General features: G+C 34.5%; 1 protein-coding gene across 2 annotated transcripts; it reads left to right on the forward strand.

Moving 5' to 3' along the window:
- The first annotated feature begins 315 nt into the window (after positions 1–315).
- On the forward strand, positions 316–23,474 carry LOC109039610 (tyrosine-protein phosphatase 99A). 2 transcript variants are annotated; one of them, XM_019055174.2, is made up of 14 exons: positions 316–722; positions 1,671–1,871; positions 2,766–3,046; positions 3,633–3,880; positions 4,460–4,758; positions 5,401–5,612; positions 5,974–6,099; positions 6,745–6,917; positions 8,199–8,481; positions 9,704–9,875; positions 10,505–10,638; positions 11,215–11,480; positions 12,129–12,264; positions 13,111–23,474. In XM_019055174.2, exons 1-14 carry the CDS (start codon positions 635–637, stop codon positions 13,255–13,257), a joined length of 2,766 nt encoding a protein of 921 aa, XP_018910719.2. In that variant the 5' UTR covers positions 316–634; the 3' UTR covers positions 13,258–23,474. The 2 variants fall into 2 exon arrangements, with proteins under 2 accessions (XP_018910719.2, XP_018910720.2); XM_019055175.2 differs by having other exon boundaries at positions 4,478–4,758.
- The last annotated feature ends 967 nt before the right edge of the window (positions 23,475–24,441 follow it).

The raw sequence follows: 24,441 nt of genomic DNA on the forward strand, positions 1-24,441 counted from the left end.
GATTTGGCTGATGCCAAATTCAAAAGAAATCATGATTAATCGGAAACTCAACATAAACGTAATTTCGTCATCAGGCTTGCACCCTGGGTTTGTCCTCAGAGTCTTTTCAATGCTTCCATAAAATTCTGTGCTGTTGAGACTTGAGAGTGCAGTTAGTGTCATCTTTTCCTCTCAAGCAATACAATCAGAAATCAGAAAATCATTGTCAGCATATCAATCGGTGGAAACAACGATCAACGATCCACCGATTGATTACGATGATTAAACAATAACCAGATATTCTGGAATATAATAGTGAATCTGACACCTCTGTTATACATTTGTTTACATGAGGACCTCGTATCATGGCGGAGTTCGCCGAAGTCATTTCAAGTGTTCATTTCCTCTTTTTTGCGTAACTTATAAGTTTTAACTTATTGTGCATATAATCTCAGAATATTTATGTTTAATTTTATATATTTTATGTTTCGTATCATGAACAGTTCGCCAATGAATTCTCCTGTCTCCGTCGCGAAGTGCTCGAATACATATTCATCCAATCTAACCTCTGTTGACAATGGAATCCTAGGCCTAGAGTTCATTAACGGCTGATAATTTCAGCCTTTTTCTCAATTTCACCTCATATTTCGAAGATATGACAAGTATTCGTGCATTTTATGTTCCATGCGTCTTTCTATGCCTTACATGTTGGATCAATTTGTCTGTCGAAGAAGATTCCGGAGGTTAGTTTCTTTGCTCTCATCGATTGCACCGACCAGATTTATTCAATTTATCTGCATCCAAGCAAGTTTCAAGAAGCTTGCAACATACTTTCATTAAAGCACCGAGCTGTTAGACATCTGTCATCGATTTGACAACAATTTCTTTCCTCAGCTACCCAATTCATTTCATTGCTGAAGCAGCTCCGAGCCTTTACTAAGTGGGAGACCAAGCTTTGTAGGAGGTCTTATCTTCAAGGGAGTCCCATACTTAAAAACTATTTTTACAATCAATAGCTATGCGCTGTCTTAGGTTGCATTTCAGGAAACTTGTAGTTGGATTTTATGTTGACCAGAGCCAATTTGGATTCTGGAGCGTTCGCCAATTTCAAAATTGTCGTCACCTATTAGGTGTTCTTGATGGTCCATATGACAGAACAAAGATTGAACTTTCACTCTCTCACGTGAGACTCTCTTTGTTGTCAATATGCAGAGAATCTATTAATCTTGACAAAAGCTTCCAAAATTGACTCTTGGGTGATAAATCCAAATAGGTATAAGTGTAAATGTAATAGATATATTCAGTCAATACTTTTTGCGCTCACCAAGAACTACATGGATGTAGTGCCCTTTTGGGAACTATGTCATTCTTTTGGCAAACAATCCTCCATGAAGATAAATTTTTCCTCTCTATACATATACATGTATAGCATCTCGAATAAGGGGACAAGCTCTTGGAAAGGCAGGGAAAATCTGGAAAAGTCAGGAAATATTGCTCAACCCTGAAAAATCAGAAAATTTCTCTATGGAAACCTAAAATATGTTCTTTTAGTGTATCCGGTCCAGTGGCTCATTGATACTACTCTCCTTGCCTTGCCTGGTGAAAATTACCCTGTTCAATGAGTTTTTCAATGTTAGAAACAAAGAAGCCGATTAGTTCAAGTCTTATTTATTTTTCTTAATTTTTTTCAGTGAACCAACCTTTGAATCTGACTATTATCAACGTAACAAACTCATCTATATCGTTACGATGGGCACCTCCCGCCAATATGTCAGTGCCTCTTCTTGAATATCGGGTTTATGCCTCTAACACCTACAGCCGCAGCAACATTTCCAGCAATGTTCCTGCACAGCCAACAAACCATTCAGTTGAATTTACTGTGGACGGTCTTGGTAAGATTTTCTTTCTTCTTTTTCTCTTTTTGTTCATCCTCATAAATTCTTTTATCATCAGTTTCAACTATGGATAAATGTTGAGAGATGGAGAGATGCCAGCTTCCGGGCGATTTCTACCATGTTAGATTCCTGTGGCGGTAAGGCGTTGCAGAGCACCCTAGCGCGCCTTATACATACATTAATGTTTCATTTTTTAGTCGAAAATTTTGTGGTGTGGCTTGAATTCATGATGACTTCATTCAAGATATCAGTGGTGATAATGAAATATCAGAAAACCTTAAGTTTAGATTATAGTGCATATTGAAATTATGTGCTGGATATCTATTTTGTACCTATGGAAAATAATAATCAATTTTGCACGAAATTTCCAGAAAATACCTTAGTTAATCCCCAGGAAATTTTTCAAAATTGCAATAATTGAAAACAGTCAGTTTTTTCCAAGTTATTTATATGGGGTCGGGAGTTCGCAATGTTGCATACCGACATAAATGCAGAGAATACATTTTTCTGGTTCTACTATTCACCCAGAAGTAATCTTTTTTGCTGTGCTGATTACTTTTCTTCCAAAAAACTTGATATCTGTTTAACTTATTTAATTTCCTTTTGATGAGAAGGAGAGCAGTGGGAAGAAGTAATGTTGGAAATCCTGTGCTTAACAGTCCCAGAACGTCCTTCAAGCATATTCCAGTTGTCCAGCAGTCAGAGGCCACAACTACGTTTTCGGATGATCACACCATTTTAGCAATAAAATGGCCTGAGAACACTGAAAAATTGGAATGCCATTCATTTTCATGCGGTGCCACCGTTTGCAAAGCAATTGAAATATGTCCATAGTATTTTGCCTATGACCGATTACTTACCTTGATTCATTAATATTGTTTCATTCCTCAGAGTCATTCACGCCGTATGATTTATGGGTAAGAGCAGTTCTTGACTCTCGGGAGGGTGAACATTCTACTGTTGTCAATGCTCAAACTGATGTCGCTCCGCCATGTGCTCCAAGAATCCTGAATACTACTTGTCGAGTAGCTCACGAATTGGCGGTTTTGTGGGAGCGTCCTGTTTGCTTCAACAACTCTCTAGACTACTACTTCATTCTGTACCGCCCAATGACTGTCAGTGAAGATAAAAGTTTGGAGATCGAGACTTCAAAAGATGTGGAAATACAAGAGGTACTCTTTTTTCTAACCTTTTTTTCTTAGATGCCATATTCTTCAGAGGACAGAAATAGATCATACATCTAGATATAAATTGAAAATAGACATTGAAAATGAATATATAGCTGAGGGGCCATTCAAGCATTACGCAAGGCATTCTGGCCGACTTTTTAACCCCTCTTCTCCTTGAAGGGTACCCATAAGAAATCCTCTCATCCCCATTTCGAATTGTGTGTAACCAATCAAACCTGCCCCCTTTCCCTATTTTTTAAAAAAATTATAGAGGAAGCCTGAAAAATAGTTGATAGATACTTTCAATTAAAAATGAATTGATCTCAGAAAGTCCGAGGCTTTTGTAAGACTGAGCTTAATCCTCCTCCCTCCCTTGTAAGACCCCCTAAGACAAGCTCAGACCCCTCCTTAATTAGTTTGCAATCCAGTAATTGAATTAGTGGGGGGAGGGGGGGAACCAAGTTTGAGTTTTTCCAAGAGAATACCAATTTAGAAAAAAATGAAAAACAATGGCAAGTAAATATCAACTCCATTTTCCTTCACATTTTTCCAATCATATTATTCAACTTTAAAATCTCTTTGTTTTCAGGCTTCAGTTCCTGTGTCGGACAATAATACATATGAGATAAAAATAGTTGCAGCAACAAAAAGTATCGTTCAACCAAGTCGCTTAGTTGAGGGTCCTCCGTCAGCAGCATGGACAGTGTACTATCAGAGCAACTGTGGGTCGGAAAGAGCAGAACCCCAGGGTAGCATAACCATGACTAGTCTCCTCACATGTCTCATTTGTGCCAGCTTAACTGTGTTTTTGCTCACGATTGGTGTAATAGTCTGGAGGTAAGTTCATGTCTCTGATACTAAGATCAATCCATCAACGATAGAATTCCAACATGGCATTCACAAAACACTCAAATTCCCAATATTTGTCAAACTTGCCGGGAATAGTTTTCAGCAATTTGATTTATTTTTCGGTGTTGTGCCTAAGCTTTTGCATTTAGCGCTACTTTGAATCGCATTAGGAGCACATGACGGTAATCCACGAATCTCAATTTATAAACAACAACAAATTCTCAGCTATCAGCTGATTTAGCAAAGCCAATCTTTGGCAGAAAAAATAATGTAATTTCTGAGTGGATATTTTTCCTCCTCACCCATTTGACAAGGCTCTTCATGAGTGTCGTATTAGGGTACAACTTAAAATGTCTCATCTGAGTGATGTCTGATTTTGTTGGGTCCTTATCCTCTTAATCTAATCTGTGCGATATAATAACACCTGCTTTAATTTCCAAAAACTGATTACAGATGTAATGATGATTTCCACCTTGATGTTACCAACTCACTCATTATCAGTTGAAATCTACTGCATATTTTTTATTTGTTTAAAAGTTTCTCATTATCGCTTGGCATTTTTTTAAGGTATCATTGTGTTTGTAGGCGGTGTCTACACGCTGCTTACTATTATTTAGACGATGGCCAGGTTTTTCAAACGGTGCCTGTTCAGATCCCCGATTGGGATGAACAGAAAGGAGCAATCCCTCTGAGCGCGTTTGAAGAGCATGTGAATCAGCTTCACGCAGACGGTGACATTGGTTTCAGCAAGGAATATGAAGCAATCCAGTTTGATCTCTCCAATCAAGACTCATTATTTACAGCTCAGTATTTGTCGCAACAGCCTGAAAATAAGAACAAAAACCGTTACTTAAATATTTTAGCCTGTAAGTTTTACTTTTCATTTAATTTTGTTTTTTTTCCCTTATTTTGAACTATGTCCTTCTCTCCTTTTGAAGGCGTCATTTCAAACCTGCCGTCTGCGTCTTTTGGATGCAAATTAAGAGGTTGGAGGGATTGAATCGAAGCAGTTAAAATGTCCCACACCCTAAGAGCCATAGATCGACAGAGATCAGCAGGGGTTAGGTGTCATAGAGTGCTAGGGTTCACTGTAAAGCAGCAACATGTATCTATGTGTACTCGGAATCTTTTTCACCTCAATTTGTTTTTGCGACAGACTCATTTCTAGACACTTTAAATTCTATTAGAATTGCAAGGAAGATTCAAATTTGTCAAGACTGTTCCTTGTGGTTGTATATATGTCTAACTAAAATTTAGTTCTGATCGGCTTTATTTTTTATCAATGGATCACTAGACAAGGTGCAAATTTAAGCATTATGATAAATATGTTGTTTCATTAAAATTTCATGCAAAATGGAACTGAATGTACAATTCAGCATATACTATGAAAATTATTAGAAGCAACTCCCAACCAAGATACTTACGTTTATTTATTACCTGTCGACACTGATATTGATTAGTTATCAGGCTCAACAAAGTGCCTTCATCACGTTATGTCTTATTTTCAGATGATCACTCCAGAGTCCGTCTAGCGCCTGTGCCTGGAGTTCGAGGTAGTGATTATATTAATGCCAATTTCATTGATGGATTTAAGCAGGCAAATGCTTACATTGGCACGCAAGGTCCTCTACCAACAACTTTTGATTGTTTTTGGCGAATGATTTGGGAGCAGCGTGTTGTTATAATCGTCATGATAACAAATCTTGTGGAAAGAGGAAGGGTAAGTCTGTTGATATTGCCTCAAGAATTTTTCGTTTCCCATCTTAGTTTCCTATCTACGTTTCTCTAGATTTTTCAAAAGAATTCTCAAGTAAATATATATTTTTTATCCTTTTTCTTAGGGTATCTGGAAAAAAAGTGGGAAATTTCATTTTCCTGTCTAAAGCATATTGTTTTTCTAAGATTCTCCGAGTAATCATTGCTCAAAATCTGTATCTGTAATTTCCTGAGTTGAACGCTTTTGAAGCAAATTTTCTTTTTTAAAAGTTTTTAATTGTTTTCTCATCATTGTTTGGCTCAATAAATTCGTTTTTGCAGTTCTGCAGCTCTTAGCTGATTAATGTATTTTTTTTTTCTTTCAGCGGAAATGTGACATGTACTGGCCAAAAGAAGGTACTGAAACGTACGGCTCCGTTCAGGTTACATTGATCAAAGAAGATATCATGGCTATGTACACCGTTCGGACTCTAGAAATTTCTCATTTAAGAGTAAGCTCTTTTTTTCATCTCCTTTTTAGTCACTTTAAGTTTCCTTCCCTAAAAATATATAGATTTAGAGGGTGAGATTGTCTTCCTGGCGAAGAAAATTTTTTGCTGTGTTTGAGACATTACTGGTATGTTTTTTAACACGTTCACCGCCAACAATTTTACAGATTTGTTCCCTCTGTGCTAGGAAATGTGCAAAAATGTGCAAATGTCGATGAATAATCAAAAAACTTTTAAACTAGGTTAAAAAATGTTTTTACCCCATAATTCACTTGTTGCCAGTTTGTTGTTAGTTTCCCAAGATGTTGCTTTTGGAATTCAGTTCCGCGTCGCAAAAATTGACTACCTGTACAATCCAAGTATCGCAGCCAACAATAGACCGGTTTATTCCTTTTGGAACTGTGGATCAGCTCATGCAAAAAAGTTGTAAATAAGTGTGTTCTTTACAGAGTTGAACTGGCTCATGCTAGGAACACATTTGGACTTGCTGATTGTCAATGTATGAATGGGCATGAATAAGTATGAATGAATTCTAAAAACAAATTCACTTTTCTATTTTTGCCTGAATCAGCAGTATCATAAAGATTTTCAATGGCTTTTTCTGCAGTCTTTGTTTGTGTGTAATGAAATTTGATTTTCCCTCCCTAGGCTAAAAGAAAAAATAGCAATGGCGGTGGTGGAGAACGAATAGTTTTTCAATATCACTACACCAACTGGCCTGATCATGGAACGCCTGATCATCCATTGCCAGTTCTTAGTTTCGTAGAAAAATCCTCAAACGCCAATCCTTCAGATGCTGGCCCAATAGTTGTTCATTGCAGGTAATATTTTTATGCATCTGTTTACACAAACATGTCTATTAGGAAATTTCAATCCTGAGTGCATGCTGAAATTTGACTTTACAGCACTGAGTGAAGGTCAAGGCGTTTTACCATTAAATCAGCCATCAACTGTTTTTCTTATCAAAAAATTCAAATCAAGTTTTCTGTAAGTCAGTTTCTTTAAAAAAAATTGTACCTTTTTCCAGGTCCCAGTGGGTCTCTCCTCAGAAACTTTTTTGTTTGATTCCTCGTATTCGTCTGCACACTTTAACGAAGGCTTTTCATGATAAATTGATTTTTCAAATTTTGAGGACACTTTAAAGTCAATGTTTTTGAAAAACAATATTATTAAATTGGAGAAAATTTCTAATAATTCCAATTATAAACATTTTGGAACGTCTCTGTGTTAAATTCATCCTGAAGGTGTCAGGAATTCAACAAAACAATTGATTCTGATGATAAAAGACCCACTAGACTCTGAGGAAAAGAAAACTGAAGTTGGATAAACTACAATGGGCTAGGATAGGAAATTCGAGTCCCCCTAATGTTTAACTATTTATGTTCTTAGAATATAAGTTAAATGAATCAAGATAATCTTATGTTCTACTGCAACTGGATTTTTTTCCCTACTTCAAATATCCCATGAGGGATAATCTTACGCTTTACCGTCCCTAGTCAAGCTAGACCCTGATAACCGTTGTTTGAGACCATCAAACTCGGGTCACTTGGCAGAAAATCAAACCCGGGACCTCTCTATTATAGAGAAAAGGCTACAACCATTACACCAAAGGAGACCAACTGTTTGTACTAAACTTTTTGACTGCCAAAATTTTTTTGGTCGTCTGTTCCACAAAGCCAGTAGGCTGGTCAGTAAGGACCAGTAGTTGTGGGGGTCCTAGCTTGTAAACTTTCTGAATTCTACCACACGCTTGCTGTACGACTGAATGGTACCACAGAGTACACCACTGCTGTCACATAGTGATTTTTACATTCCTTGCCAGCTTTCTGCGTGGAGTCAACTAACCGCTATCTTCTCCCGATTTTGAAGTCTTGTGGAACCAGTCACTATCGGCCTCTGTAAGTAAGCGTAGCAGTCAATGTATTAATTAGCTAGCTGTGACAATTTTCGACTTAGATCCCTCTAATTTAAAAATATTTATTATAAATCTTGTTTCATTGAGACCCATGTACTAGGAAGTCTAGCTAAACTCTCAAGAATATTGGTAAGAGTTATGATGCTTTCAATTTTAATATCTGTTTTTGTCTATGATTGATTTTCAGTGCTGGCGTAGGCAGGACAGGGACTTACATTGTCTTGGATGCTATGTTGAAGCAAATTCGTCACAAAGGGGAAGTCAGTATTTGCAAATTCCTGCATCATATTCGTAATCAACGAAATTTTCTAGTTCAGACTGAAGAACAGTATATTTTCATTCATGATGCTTTGTTGGAGGCAATTAACTGTAGTCAAACTCATATAGGTCAACAGACGATGCTGGAGATCCTTCAGAATCCAACTGATACAACAACTGAAGCTTGGAAACAATTGGAAGTGCATTTTAAGGTAGGCATCTTTGTTTTTTCTTATTCTTTTTCATGGCTTAAAATTAATTTTTTTCTGTGTGTGTGTGTTTTTTTTATCTCCTTGTTAGGGTCATATTCATCGCCCCCAACTATTGTAACATTTGCAAACTCTCAATGCAGGTGTTCAAGGACTCACTAGTCTGTAAAAAATGGTCAGTTATGAAACACTGATTCGTAAGACTTGACAAAGCAACTAATGTATTGACACTCTCCTGCACAAAAAAATTGATTGTTGTAACTTAAAATTCAGATATTACAGGGTGTCCGGTCTGGAAAACCGGGATATGTCATGGAATTTTATCAGGTCAGGGAAATCCGGGAAATTTTTAGAAATTTCATGAATGTGACTTGAAATTTGAAAAAATTTGATTTTTGAAATCCAATAATATCAGCTGTGTCCACACAATCAAACCGAGTCTCTGTTTAGTTTGGGGCATAATGCCTTGAGTGACACCCTGAATGGTGATCAGAGGAATACATTTCAAACAAGGAATGCAACTTTAGTTCATTGAATGATGAATACCAGAAGAAAAAGGTTCACATGTTTCTGTCATTTGCAGGAAAATTAATATCAATGTGTTTGTTTTGATTGTTGATGTGATAATTCATGGAATGTTGACTATATTGAGGGTTTTGAGAAGTGACTTGGTCCAAGCGTTATATTTTAGTCCGGATGTAAAATTATATTGACAATATCGAAATGAGAAAATTGAGAGGGAAGGAGGTGTTGTTATGGTAACTCAATGAAATGTTACTTCCTTCTTTTGATTCATCTTTTTAAATTGTCATTGGTGAATATTTTGTTTTATTTCTATCCTTACAATTTTCAATATAAAATATACCTCATATGTACCTTTTTTTTTATTTTTTTTTAATGAAAATTTTACTTCATTTTAAAAATATTTACGTCTTCAAAATGTGGCAAATAACCTTTTCCAAGCGATGGCATCAATATGAATCTCAATGAACCGTAGTTGTGTCGGAAAAAACTATATAAAAATGAATAAAAGAGGGGGAAAAACCAAGAAGCACACAATCTTTGGTTTTAACCCATTTGCACATTGATCTTTTCAGTCAAATACGTCCAATTACACATTTTTTTTCGTCACTTTTCTTAAGAATGTGCTTTATTCGTTTTGATGTTTTCCATCTATCTTAGATTATGCAGTTCAAACATTTTCATCTTAATTTTTTTGTTCCAGATGGTCATTTCGTACGAGCCGAAAGATTATAATCTAGTGAGTGCGAATAAATCAAGTAATCAACAAAAAAATAGAAATAAAGATCTACTTCCAGTAGAAAGTAGTAGAGTTTATCTTACACCCAAACCAGGAATTGATGGTAGCGATTATATCAATGCCTCGTGGTGCCTAGGTGAGTACATTTTAATGTTTCGTAGTGATTTTGAGATCTTATTTGTGCGCAGGTTACAGTGACTGCGAAACCTGCATTATACATGGTTCCATTCTCTACAAAGGTGATTGTCCATTAAAATTTCAACAAGAAGCTGCTAATGCCCCATCTGTAATGTGTAGCTTTGTCTGTAATGCTGCCTTTTCAGTGTTATCTCCTCATTTTGTTCTTAAAGATTAGCACTCATTTTGCTTTGCATCGTATAATGTTTATATTTTTCAATGGGCCTGGCCGTAAGTTTGTAAAATAAACTGGATAAAAAATGAAGAGAGTTACTCTTACTCTCTACATTCATAATGTTGATTTATTTTTCATTCAACACTACCATGTTGGTGTTTTCCCCTGGTTTTGTTCTTACAGACTAGTATTCATTTTGCTTTGCATTGTCTAATGTTTATATTTGTTAATGGGCCTGTTTGTAAGTTTGTAAAATAAAGTGGATAAAAAATGAAGATGCTTAAGTACTTACTCTTAATTACGTAATATGATCTGAATGGTGAAGAGCAGGGCCTACTTCAAAGTAGAAGCTAGCTTGATTGTCGGTTGCAAGAAAGTAAGGGAAAATAATGCATTTTTTTTTTCTCTTGCAGGTTTTAAGAAGTTACGTGAGTTTATTATAACTCAGCATCCTTTAGAATCAACAGTATTAGATTTTTGGCAAATGATTTGGGACCACAATGCTCAAACTATTGTTTTATTAACTGACCCTGAAAACTCCCTAGAGGTAAGAAAACAGTTATAATTTTTGCTACCCCTTTGCTACCTTTCTATTCTACTTGAAATTTTTGTTATTATTAAACATTTTACAATTGATCTCTGTCGTATGAGACAACATCATGAGATGTTTTTGGTTTCTTAAAAATACCTTTACTTCAAGTTTTTAATGAAAATAGCCTGGGTAAAATATTGAATAATGATCAATTATTTTTTGTCCCTAAAATTTGCGATGAGATTGAGTTCAGAATTGTCTTTGTGTTGTCTGTGCGTTGTTTCTCTTTGATCTTTACATTTTTTGAGTCATATGTATCGCACTAAGGTTTTGGACTAGAAATGAAGTTTCTAGTTTAATGTCCGGAATAGACATTTGATTTCCTGCAAAAGTTTTAATTTTTTTTTTCAAATTGTAAGTAAATACTTTGTGTATGGGAGCATGTGTATGTCTCTCCATCAACTTTCCCTAGGAAAGTCAATTTTAGTTAGGAATTCTGAGGATCCGGAAACCTTCCACTTTCATCTCTATTTCTGACTTGTTATGACTAAAGTTATGAAGTTCCTATTTATTTTTCCTTTACCATTTCAGGAGTATGGAATTTTCTGGCCTCAAGAGCCTGAAGAAATTCTAGATGGTGATAGTTTTAAGGTTAAGTGCATAGAGCATAACGAATTAGATGGATACATCACAAGGGACTTTACTGTGCATTCGCAGCAAGATGATTATGAATTATCCGTACGCATAATTCAGTCTTCAAACTATTTTTCCAATCTTGAGTCTTTGTACAAACTTCTTGAAATTGTTCAAGAGTGGCATTTAGAATATCAAAATGGACCTGTTGTTGTAGTAGACAAGTAAGTAATTGCAAATTATTGTATGACACTACATATGCCACAACTTATTGTTAGTTCAGATTGTGGATCGTCTCAATCATTTTTACAAAAGAGGAATATACTGAGGTATTTTGGCAGGAAAAAAATTTAAGTAAAAAACACAAAAATAACACAGTCCATTTAGGTTCTTTCTGCGTAGCATTATTGAGCAAAATAAGGTGAATATGGTAGCGCTTTAGGTTTTTATCCCAATTGTATCCATATGAATTGGAATACTTATCCTTTATACATTTTAAAATTGCCAATAAGACCAAACAAAGTTTCTAGAAAATTAACGGATCTGTACTATTGGTGGACTAAGAATTCGTAATCATGTTTTATTTTATTCAAGAAAAACAAATCAAAATTTCTCCTCACAATTTTGTGTGATGTTTTTAGAATGAAAGAAAAAAATTCCTAATAAATTTCAATCGAGCCTGTTGGTGTGTTTCTCTTTAAAAAAATAAAATATTAGAGAAGGGTTACAACATTACCATCCGGAATATGCATTGCTTCAACTTCAGCCATTGATATCCAAAATCGAGTTTCATATTATTATTTTGTTCTTTAGAGTGAATAAATTAAGATTGAGGAGATGTTTGTAAATTTTACCTTATCATTTTCCTGCAGGTTTGGTGGAACAGAGGCAGCTACATTTTGCTGCTTGGCAACATTAAGCAAACAACTGGAGTATGAAAACAGTGCTGACGTTTGCATGTATGCCAAAATGTACCATAACAGGCGTCCTGGTATTTGGAAATCAGTCGTAAGTAATTTTCTCGTAAATATCTTTCTGTTTGTATTCTTCTCCATTTTAAGAGAAAAAGTCCTGTATGCTGCACATTTTTCGTACAGTATTTTTACCTAGTGCAGTAACTTTGGAGTCCATGAATTTACAAACCATCAAGTCTCCTTTGATGTCATTGCATATACAGTGTCTCATGCACAATTTTTGCTGTAAAACTCTGGTTTACGGTCTCAGGGGTGCAAAAACTTCTCGACAACCACCTAAGTTATAATTGGAAAAGTTCCAATAATATGCTGACAAATCTAACCACTTGAAAAGTTTTTTGAGCTCTCCAAATCACGTAAAGTTTGAGGAGGAGAGAGAAAGAAAAATTATTAATCCTTCGAATAATGTTGGAAAGTGAGGCAATTTCTAGGAAAGGAACTTGTCAGAAACCTCTAGGGTCAATTTGGAACCTATTGCACCCTTTACAGGCCGATGATTACAAGTTAATGAAACATCAAAATGCGATTTATTTCATACTTTAGACAGGTCCATGTCTCTTCTTGTCGTAACAACTCAGATACAATAATTGGGCGGCTTGTATGAAAATAATGTTTTGCTGATTGAAACTCTGTATGGTGTTCATTCATGTTGCTCATTCAATATTCATGTTTTTCCATAGATAATGTCCTTCCATTCAGTGGTTCTCATCTACTAGTGGTTTCCTCTTGGAGAGGCATGTGTGAACCAAACTAATTTCTCTCGTGAATTAAAATGATTAATTTTTGCTTCAGCTTGACCATCTCCTAGACTTCCTTTTGCAGAGGTCTGTATACTTTTTGATTCATTTTTATCCTGAACCTTTACTCATTTTTGTTGCAGAATGACTATCTTTTGTTGTACCAAGCGCTGGAAGGTCTTGCAGCCAGGAAAAATATTGCCATAGTTCCAACAAATGCAAATTGCAATTTGAATCATAGTCTTACCAATGGATATACAAATACAAATGGTTCAAACGTGCAAGCATAGGTAAGATTATGAAAGTGCATATTTTCCAATTGTTACGCCCTATTTTGTGGAACTTGGCGATAATGAAAAATTAACTTTAAGTTAGTCAAGATCATATGTGAATTGAACAAGTTTCTCATCAATTTAAAAAAAAGGGAGAAAAAATAATTAGGTGGAAGAATTAAGAAGAAATGGCGTATCTACTTCTAAAATCTACTTTTACATTGTTATTTTGATAGTATTTTCTCAACTTACAATCTTTGATGTGACTTGATGACTTTTTTTATAGCTCTTTTATACCACTTCCCCTCAATTTGTTACTTATAGTGAAAAACGACTTTTTCATGTATTGTCATCAACCTGAGTTTAGCAGAAAGAAACTCTTTTGGATTTTTCAGAATCATCATATCTGCTATTGATGCAGACAGGAGCTAATCTAAAAATGTCTTTGGACCCAGTTTCTTTTTGATAAACGTGGCTCAGTTAATGCACTTTTCCTTTCAAGTATCCTTAAACTTGAAAAGCTTTTGCAATTCTGCTTTTTCAAGAAGGGATGAAAGTAAACAAGTAACGGACTAACCATGGTTTCAGGTTTTAGAAGTAGTTCATTTTTGTCAACATTCTTGTATTCTTTTGCCATTGGTCTCATAACTAATTTTCTTGTATTGTGTGTATCAAATAGTCAAATTCATGCTACATACAATAAAAGCGCCAAAGTTTCCATTAGATAATTTATATTTACAGAGAGTAAAGTCTGTGGTTGTTTTGACACATGTAAAAAGCAAAATGCAAATCAAAATTAGTCGGATCGATAGAATTTATTGTAAGTAGTGCGAGTAATATTATGCCAGAAAAATGGCTGGCCATCCTTATCAGCTTGCTCTTTTATCTGCCCCTCTTTTTAGTTAGTATAGTTATACCTCGATTGTCTACTTATCACTTTTCCGACAAGACAATGAGACATAGCCGACCTGCCAATATTTGCCTTTAAAAGAGAAATTTGGCAGCCGTTACGAGGTTAGTGAAGGTGTCGTGACAGATGAAGGGTTTTGTGTGGGTAACTTAATATCTAATGCATTATCATGCATTTGCGGATGCATATTTCATATATATTTAATGTCATTTTAAGCGTTTAATGCATTTTTGATTATGCAGCATTTTAGATATCCAACTCAAGCTTCCGTTATAAATCATAGGACAACCGAGGTATTACTGTACATTCAAAAAGCGAGTCAAAAACTTGATAGAGTTTCTAAGAACTAAAAATATTATGTTTTAATCCCTTCTAAGTGCTATGCAAGTAGAAAATTTGAGTTAAAGTTGATTTAGGTCGGTTTAAAAGTAAGAACCATATCATAACTTGAAGTAACTGATACAGGTGAAGTTACGGATCATCAGTTGTAGGTTTATTCTTGTGGAGGCTATCGTGATTTTCCAATCATCCGTTAATGTGTGTTACTATGTCATTCAGTAGGTAATTTTGCAGTTAAATATTTTTGACTCGCTTTTTATGATTTATCATTTGTATTAGTATTACTTTCCATACTTTTACATTTTCAGTTTTTGTACAAATCATTCTCTGAGATGCCTTATTTTAGTTTTAACCGTTTTGAGGGCAAAAATTGGTTGTTAAAAGTTGCTTTTCTGCGCTGTGTTCTCACATTGTAGCATCTTATAATTTACTAAAATAGACTGAAACATGACTGAAGTTTTTCAAATGTTTTGGAATTTTGTAATTTTAGTTACACCCAAAATCCTTGTAAATTTTCAGCATATTGTAATTGACAGTCAACAGCGTGAATAACGTTGAAAGAAGACCTCAGACTCTAAGTCTGGTTAGATGTTGTTCCCCTCCAACACTTAATCGCTTTTAAAGCTCTTGTCAACTTCATTTTCCTTTCTTTTGTACATTTTTACCCTGGTATATTCTCATATCGTACAAAATCATTTGATGTGTCTCTCCTCTCAAACGATCCGTATAGTTGTGCAGACTGCTCTTGCTCAGATTTAATTTGAATCCTAGATAGGTTTGAATTTTATTTGTAAGCAGTGCCAAAGATTTCTATGCTTTGATTTCTAATTTATTCTTTTTCTTTTATTATAATTAGTTTTATCTTCTTAACCTTTTTTAAGAAAATAATTATTTTTTCTTCTGAGGAGCATGTAAAAGTTGCTTGTACATATACACATTCTCTTTGCTCAGAATTTTCAGAAACCTGTTTGTTTGTTTGCATTTTCAGCAATCTTAAAGATGCTGCTGTAGCTCTGTTGGAAATTTCAAAATTGCATCCTATTATGATTTTATTTATTTTCCTTTCAGAACTTAAATTTTAGCATAGGTGACTTTTCTCTGAAGAATTGTAATTTTAGTACTGGTGACTTGTACTTCCCTGGTGCCTGTTTCAATCTATTAATGATTCCCTTGAAAATTGAATTTTCAATTCGTAATCATCGAAGATTCGTATTTCCTGTTATTTCAAACTGTGATATTCATTTTCCCTCTTCTTTTATTTATTTATTTATTTATTATTTTTTTTTAGTTTTGTGGTGCCAAAAAAAAATTTGTTTCATTAATTCTGCTGGAAGAATCTTGGTTCAACCAAACTCAGTCTTTCAGCATAACCCCTATACTTCTCCCATTAAAGTATTCAAAGAGCGCAACATGTTAATAGAGCCAAAAGTTGACCTTAAAATCATCAAGTGTCACAAAGTTTTTCTAATTGAACATCATGATCATGTCATTTCAGATGTTTGAATGAAAGCCAAAAAGAATTCTTTGAACACAGTGTTGAACGGTAACCCTATATTTTTAGCGGATGCCGTTCCTCAAAGCTCATCTCATGACTGAAAAGTTACCATTGCACCTTCAGAATTTGTCACATTGATTCTTGGGGAAAATTATTTAAAGACTATATCCTGATATTTTCAAATTCCAGTTTTCTAGAAAGGACTTCAATGTAGTATTTTAATAATGTGTACCATCGTGTCTTCCTTAAGTCTCAAGGGATCAAATGAGCACATGGAAAGAAGTAAAAATGTTAGGTTACAAGGTCAGAAAAAACCTTAGTCAGAAAGCGTAACAGAAAATAACAAATATCAATTAATGAGGAACTGAGAGGTACAGGGGATATGAAAATAATTAACATGGATGACAGTTCTGGACCTTTACAACTATGTGTAGTTCCCTTCCATTAACTGTTTGCTTGTGTGTTAATTTTGCTAGCTTCACAGTGCTACACATTTTTCAGTATAGTGAGTCATTCAAAGATCATTAAAGATAGTTGATAAAATTTGTCGGTGCAATGGTATCAAATTCAGATTTCCTGTAAAATCTGCAATGACTTGTGAAGTACAAAGAGTGTGTGTGGGAAGAGGTTGTCCCGTTTATCATGGTTATTCAGTAGATTTCATCGAAAAAATTTCTGTATTTATTTTACTGAAAGCTGTTGTAGAAGCAAAACTCTTTCTCCCATTTCCAAATGATCTCTTCAACTTTGAATTGAAACAGAGGCATTTTAAAAAGTGCAACCGAGCAATAAATAGGACTGAAAGCTCAACGTTCTGATCAATGTTCTTTTTAATCTTTCGTGTCATGTCACTCTTTTCTTCAGCAGTCGTTTCGGTCCTCAGCCAAATTTTAACCGTGTCATTCAATTGTACTTGTTACAGAATAAAGTTTTGATAGTTCAAGTTTATAAATTAGCAAAAATTAATGAGATTTGTCCAAATGTAGAAGTTCTACATCCATTTATAATGGAGATATCACTCATCAAAGAACACCTATTATGGTTTCATCCACTGCGATAGTGCATATCAAATTTTTCTCCACTTCAGTTTCATCAATCAGTGATACACACAGTTGAACAGATTGCTTGACATTTGTTGTCACAAACACATTTGAAGTCTGATGGGTACTTATTTGCATTTTGCTAATATGAGTGTGAATATCTTTGGTAACATACACCGGAAACAAATAATGAAAAAACTGTGCTGAGTACGAACTCAAGACAAAGATTACCTAATTTGGCGAAATTTTTAGTACTACCAGGAGAGTCATCCCCATCAACCTCCGTGACGCCATCCATAATCCATACCATGGTTCCTTCTACCCTAAATTCATCAATTAGTGTTACATACAGTTGAACGGGTCACTTGATGTGAAACATTAATGAAATCAAGGTGGAAGAAACCGCAGTATGTGCTACTACAGTAGATTATGTCTTATACCATAAGTGATATCTTTGATAATATTGGACATCGGAACCTGATGTTTCAACAGATCGTATAAATTTCTGCTAATTTCTAAGTCAAATCATCTCAAAACAATTCTGTGGCGGGCACAAGTGACCGATTGGTGGTCAATTCAATACTGAAATCAAAAACTTCCGTTTTCAGTGAATCAACTACGAAGAAAGCACAATTTGTCAATTATATATGCATTTTTCACTCCAGACAGTTTTACTGAAGGGGTCAGTAATACATATATGGTCATCCATAAACATTAATTTCATAAAATTTTCTTAACATGTAAGTGAATTCATTATAAGTCTATTCTAGTGTACATTTTTACTGAATTACACATCACCTATCGATCTCAGGTACATAAAACTTTTGTTAAGCTATTCCTAAGTTTGGTTATTGGTAGGCAAGCATACTTCCCATTTAAGACTCATGGTAGGATGTCTCATTTGTCATTTTTTCATGGACATCATGTTTAATGTAGTACATGTGGACCCAGTTTAACAGAAACGCACCAAGTTTGAACCAAGAAAATGAGCTTTGACATTTTATACCTCCGTAAGACTCACTCTTGGGGTCAAAGTTAAAAGAATATTTTGACGTTCAAAACATTTCTCCTCAACTTTGAATTTTTGACAGGAAAAAATTTACGTTTACTTCATTTCAAAGCCACCTCCAAATCATTTTTTTATTCCGAAGTCCGGCTTTTTGCGTCTCTGTTCATTTTGGTCCATTTCTTTATCCGTTCAATTCACTCCAAGGGCTGCTTTCTATGTTTGTTTTTTTTAACTTGTAAAGGCTTGCTAAAACCTTCAAATAATAAGAATGATTTGAATATGTCCCTAAAACTGTAATCAACCAAATTAAAGTTTTTTGGTTCCTCTATGAATCCTTTGAAATATTGTGATTGCGCTGATTACTCAAAAGAAAAATCCTCTCCTCAAGGCAAAATCCATTGTTCTGCAATCCAATCTACAGTTAAACCATGGTAAATTAACTAGGTATGAATTATCATTTTATTCATCTAACAGTGATTTGATGGTTTTTAGAAACTCAAATGTAGAATGTTTTGAAAAAGGAACAAATACTGAGGAATTTAAGGATACCATTTTCAAACAAGATATATAACGAGTCACTTGATAACAAGACACAGGTGGTTTTGATGTGCCTTATTGAAGTTTTTAGTCATCCTAAAAACTCACTATCACTTACTTTCCTATGTCAGTGGCAGTAAGTTTTGAGAAGCTACTAAAAATGCCAAAAGCTATCAAGATATCTCTGTTTTTAAGTCCAATTTTTTTCAATTTATGAGTCTTTTTTACCAAGTCTGTTCTTTCATGATTTAAATGGTTGGAGTTTTCTCTCTCCATGCATTTTATTGATACTGCATTTGAACTTCAATAAAATGTGTGAATTTTAATCATAGGCAATTTAAACTTTTAATTCATTTCTTAATTTCTTCCTTTTGTACGTTTTCTTATCACAAGGAAGCTTAAAAAATCACATTCCTGATGAAGAATCCCTCTTAATAGATCAGTCAAATAGATTAGCATTTATTCATTTAGTGAGCAGAATTACGGTTTGGCAGATGAGTTGTTTAGACGATGTGTTAGTGATTTTGCCAATGTGCGCATATCTTTTTGATGATCCCTCTTCACTGGTACTTCAGTTTTAGACTGAATTTTAAAGCAGGCTGACAGATTCATTCATTACTTTTTTATTTTTATGTTTAATCCAATGCCCCCTCCCTCAAATTTGTATAGCAAATCTTGTTAGACCATGTCAAGCTGAGCCCCAGTCCAATGTGTTTAGCATTGAAAAGTGCATTTTCAATAGGTATCTGTCAATCTTCACTTTTGGCTCTTGTTGAAATTTTATCGCAGTCGAAGTGACTCCTCTCCCCAAGGCCCCTTGCTTTTATTTCAGTACCTCCATAATTTTTAATTTTTTAATGTTTTACTTTAAGAATCAAAATATCTAATTTCCTTTTGTAAAGTAATTTTTGCTGTTATTTATTGTATTCATATTCTTTTCTTGACTTTACTCATAAAACCTGGGAACAATAATTTTTTGCTGCTTCTAATGACAAATGAAGAATGAAAGCTCTCCTCCTAAAAGATCATTATGTTGTATGCATCCGGCAGAACATGGTTTTAGTACCCCTTAGCAGTCTTTTTCCACCCTTTTTCACTTCGTGATAATTGGATCGCATTTAGCAGAAGGGAACCAGTGCTGTTACAGTACTTTCAAAATCAAGCAATTTCTCCTTTGCTTCGAAAAATGCTAACTATACGTGCAGCAATATAATTTAAACAATAGTTATTCTCTAAAATTAACAAGTTTTCGATAAATAAACAAAAACCATTTTCTGTTCAAGACATTTTTTGATGACGATCAAGATGTGCGAGTTTGATGCAAGATGCAGTCATTATTTTGATGCCGTCTTCATCAGGGATATTATTACTTCACAAAATGTGACCTAAAAATCTTTCCATTTTAAAAAATTAGGAAATTCTTCAAGAAATGTTTTCTGCCATGCTGAGCTAGGCTCAAACCTTTCTTGTGTATGACTTATTGGATAGTAAATTCAGACTCTCCATCCTCAAGCCAATCATGCAATACTCCTAAAAGCAACTCTGTAAAGCAGCTCTTGCAAATCGGCCTTCATCTGAACGTCACATGTCTTGTATACTTGTGTCTTCAAACCAACCTGCTTTTATTCATTAACATCTGTTTTCACTATGTGCGCAGCCTCTCCTTTTTTCAAAGTCATTAATTTCTGATCAAGTCAATAGAGATAGGCTGTTAAAACACTGACCCATTTAAGTGAGCTAACTGAGTGTTTCAATTGCAACCATCCTTGTAGCCAAAAGTAGGGGGACTGGTCATCAATGAAACAAACTTGGACTTGATTGTGCTAATATGGAACTACCATTTTGGCGAACAAAACAGTGTATGTGCAATTAGTTTCCTTGTGCAAATGGGTGTTTTTATGGATGAGCCGAAAACAGTAGTTTCTTTTTGCAGAATGTAGGTCTGTTCTCTCTCTAGACTGAAAGAATGAAATTCCCCTTTTTCTTTTCATTTAACTACGTCAAAATCTCTGGTGGAGTATTTAAACTTTGTCATCCTTAAGATTCTTAATTATCTGTGCTAGCCAATAGGCAAGCGTCTAATTTCACATGAGGCATTTTATATTGGGAGAGAGAATTAGAATGCTCAGAGGAAGAATGACAAATGATTGCTTATTATAAAATTAATCATTTGAAAATTTGACAATGTTTTCTCTCTTAATTAGATTTTTCAATGCTTTGTTACTTGTTCTTATGTTTTATTAGCCCTTTCTCCCATTTTTTTTTTTTTGCTGAATAATTAGTTAAGTCTAAAACAAGCTTTTTCAATTTGTCTGAATTGAAATTTTTCTTTGCTGTTTGTATTGTCTCATTATTTCACAACTAGCTTCATTCGTATGTGAATTATTCCTTTTTTTATTTTTCTTCATTTCTTTTTATGCGACTCTTTCTAGTCTTGTAAAAAACATCGAATTCATAGTCTCTCTTCTTAGACCTAAGTTTAATTTATTCACACACTATCATTGATCAAGGCAATCAAAGTTGTTATGAATACAACAAAACCCTTTTAACCATTAAAGTGCTGTAATATCTCTATCATCGCCTAAACTTTAACAATTTTGTGACTCACTAAGCCATTGTCTTATGATGAGGTGAAGAATTCATGCCCCTATGTCGGTAATATTTTCCACTAAATAATAAAAACCTTTACAGTTTAGCCTTTTAACATAGTGGCTGAAATTACGCACTTTACTGTAATTTCAAATGTCGCTGTACCAATCATGTTCATTATTATCTTGGACTGAAAGCTTTAATCAGTAAAGCTGGAGGTTTTTTTTGGAGGAGAGAGGAGAGGAAATGGGAGCCTTTTCTCATCGTAAAATATATGTCTGTGTCATATTTTCACTATCCTAATGGCATGGGAACTTTGATTAAAAATTGTTATCTACTTGTGACTGGTTTAGGACCAAATCAGTGCAAATCAATCAATCATCACTATTTTTTAAGTACCTGATTTTACTTTCCTTCTGTATTTTTGGATTGTAATATCAGTTTGTTTTTCTTTATATCTGTTACTGTTTTTACTTCTAGATTGAATTGCCCCAATTTTTGAGTAACCAAACATCTTTGGAGAGGTTTTTTTCTCATATGAGGGCATTTAAAAAAAAAAAAAATTCGACTTTAATTTACTGGAAACTGGCGCATTATTCAGAATTTTTCTTTTTTTCCTAGAAAATTTCAAGGATCAATCCTCGAACTTAGAAATGAATGTTGTCCAAATTAACCTTGACTTATGTAAATCATTGGGTATTTCAAATTATATTCATGAATAACAGAACCATAGCAGATCGTGCCTTTCTGCTTTCTAAAGTCCAAACATTAGCCTAGAGTGGCCCCAAATCAGCTTAAAGCGGCTAACCAGTCAGAAATAATAGTGCGAAAATAAATGGCTGCTGCATGAAGGCTTTGTAACTCTTTGACCCTACCAACAAGAATGATGGTCCTATGAGAAGTGTTTCCATCAGAAAAAATTCCATTTAGACCAAATTAAAAATGCAGAAGAATTCCATTTTTGTCCCTGTTTTGTTCTCAAATTCTGAACTTTAAATAGTCGTATCATATTTATCAAAGTAGGTGAGCAAACATGTTTTCCTGGTTTATCTTGCAGTGGACAGTTTTGCCATTTATCATGTAAGTTTCAAGGAACCCACAGTTGTGTTTCCCCCTTTTGTTATGCGAGCTATATTACACCAATTGTGGTCAAATTTTTCTCATTTATTTTTATCATATTTTTTTTACCTTTTGATTTTGTAGGGATGTTAAAATGCGTATTTGTGTACTACAATCATAGGAAAAATGAAAAAAAAACAACAAACAAACAAACAAAAACAAAAAGCCTTTAATGTGACCGGTAAAAAAGAACACAGAAAAAAGGGGAAGCGTGACTTTAAAATCTTTGCACCATAGTCTTGGTCATTTATTTTTCCTTATTTTTTTCCTTTTCACTTTCTCGCTCCCCTCGCAGGTAGAGGAAATATTTGTTAATTTTTTGTGAGGTACAACATGTTCTTAAGTTCTCTTCAATATAATCCCAAAATTTGAAATGTGAAAAATACTTGAAATCTGCCTTAATTAGCCTGACTTTCCAGCAGACCAAAGAGAAGGTTTGGAAAAAATACGAACTCTATGAAAACTTTCCACAGGAGAGTTGAGACCTCTAAGTAGATCCATGAAATATGAAATGGTTGAATCACCTTGATTCACTAAAAATATGGCAAAATAAGGTTTTTCTATTGAGATGATTCGGTATGGAAACATTAATTTAAATTGATCAATTTTTTATGAAATTATGTAATGGTAAGCCAAATGACTCATGTCTGACAGCAGAAAAAAATCCCTCCTGAAAATAGACTTTTCGATAAGAACCGAGAAAGTAAAAAGAAAAAAAGACAAAGAATAGAAATGCAGTGGCTTTAATTTGGCAGCCTGTATAATTTTTTTTTGCTATGACTATTAGGACATTTTCTTCTCCTTTTGCGTCATTACATGCTTCTTTTTTTCTGAATTTCTATTTCGATCCAAGCATGGACTGAAAAAGTTTCCTCAATGTATAGTGCACCTCAAAGCAGTAAAGTCACTTTCTTCCAAAAGGTGGCAAAAGGTATGCGTGCTTTCAGCTATTGACTCCTCCCCCACGACCTCTAAAAATTTATGTTATGTTGCTCGTCAAGTTTAAATTTCGGCAATCATACTTACCCAAACAGCATCATTTGTTTCTCTTTGAATTGTATTATAACATATTTTTAGTTCTTCAGTTTGTGAATGCGTAATGTTAAGACAGTATGTTTGTATCTTGAATGTTTAAAATGTAATGAAAATTGAGAAAAATAGCAAAATACAACTTCATCACTTCAAAATAGAATTAAATGTCATTTCTTCTACTACCAACGACCCGAAGAAACTTACCGAGGAAGTGAAAATGTGTAGTTCAGGCACAGTCTACAGCGCAGGCCTCCCTGACGTTGAGGAGATAACTAGCAGGATCAAATTCCCTGCCGGAGTGGTCCTCTGGAAGATATTAAAATTGTAGCCCCATTGAAAGGTAATTTTAAGGATATTTTTGCTCAAATTTCAGAGAAAAGGAAGGGAACACTTTGGCCTAAAAATACGTCATCAGAATTTACAATTGTAAGCCCCTCTGAAAGGAATTTTAAGGATTTTTCTGCTCCGATTTTGAGAGAAATTAGGAAAAAATGTTGGTTAAAAATACGTCACTGTAACTGTTTATGTACTACTTTGGTCTCCCTTTCAAAATGACGGAAGGAATTGTCATATCTATTTTAATCTGATTTGTTTAAAGATGAGGTCGGTATATAAATAAATCAAGATCAATAATTTTACAATAATTTTTGTGGGTGCATTGTATCTGTTTGATAAAAGAATCGGAACACAAAAATGATACCTAATAAGGGAATTAGAGAGACCGAAGCAGCTCGCAATGCAAAATAAATAGCAACATATTCCAATTTTATTGCAATAAATTCCAATTAGTAGGGCCCCTTCAATTAGAAGATAGGCAAAAAACGCAACAATCCATGCATTTGCAATAATTGAGACGATGGGTTGGGTGCAGAAAGCGAATTTTTTTTGTTGCGGTGTTTTGGAATCTCCACTGCTACTGTATATTTCAGCGAAAAATATTGAGTGTATTGTAAAATCGTAAGAAAATTCTATACATTTGCTTTAATTATAATGGATGAACCGTCAGTGGAGATTCTGAGACACCACAACCAAGAAATGCCCCTTCCTGCACCAAGCGCTTCTATTCTACCGTGTAACTACGATTTAATGCAATTTATGCTCTAAGGTCGCTAACTTTGCTTAGGAAATACCC

Source organism: Bemisia tabaci, chromosome 2 (genome assembly GCF_918797505.1).
Source record: "Bemisia tabaci chromosome 2, PGI_BMITA_v3".
NCBI classification, from domain to species: domain Eukaryota; kingdom Metazoa; phylum Arthropoda; class Insecta; order Hemiptera; family Aleyrodidae; genus Bemisia; species Bemisia tabaci.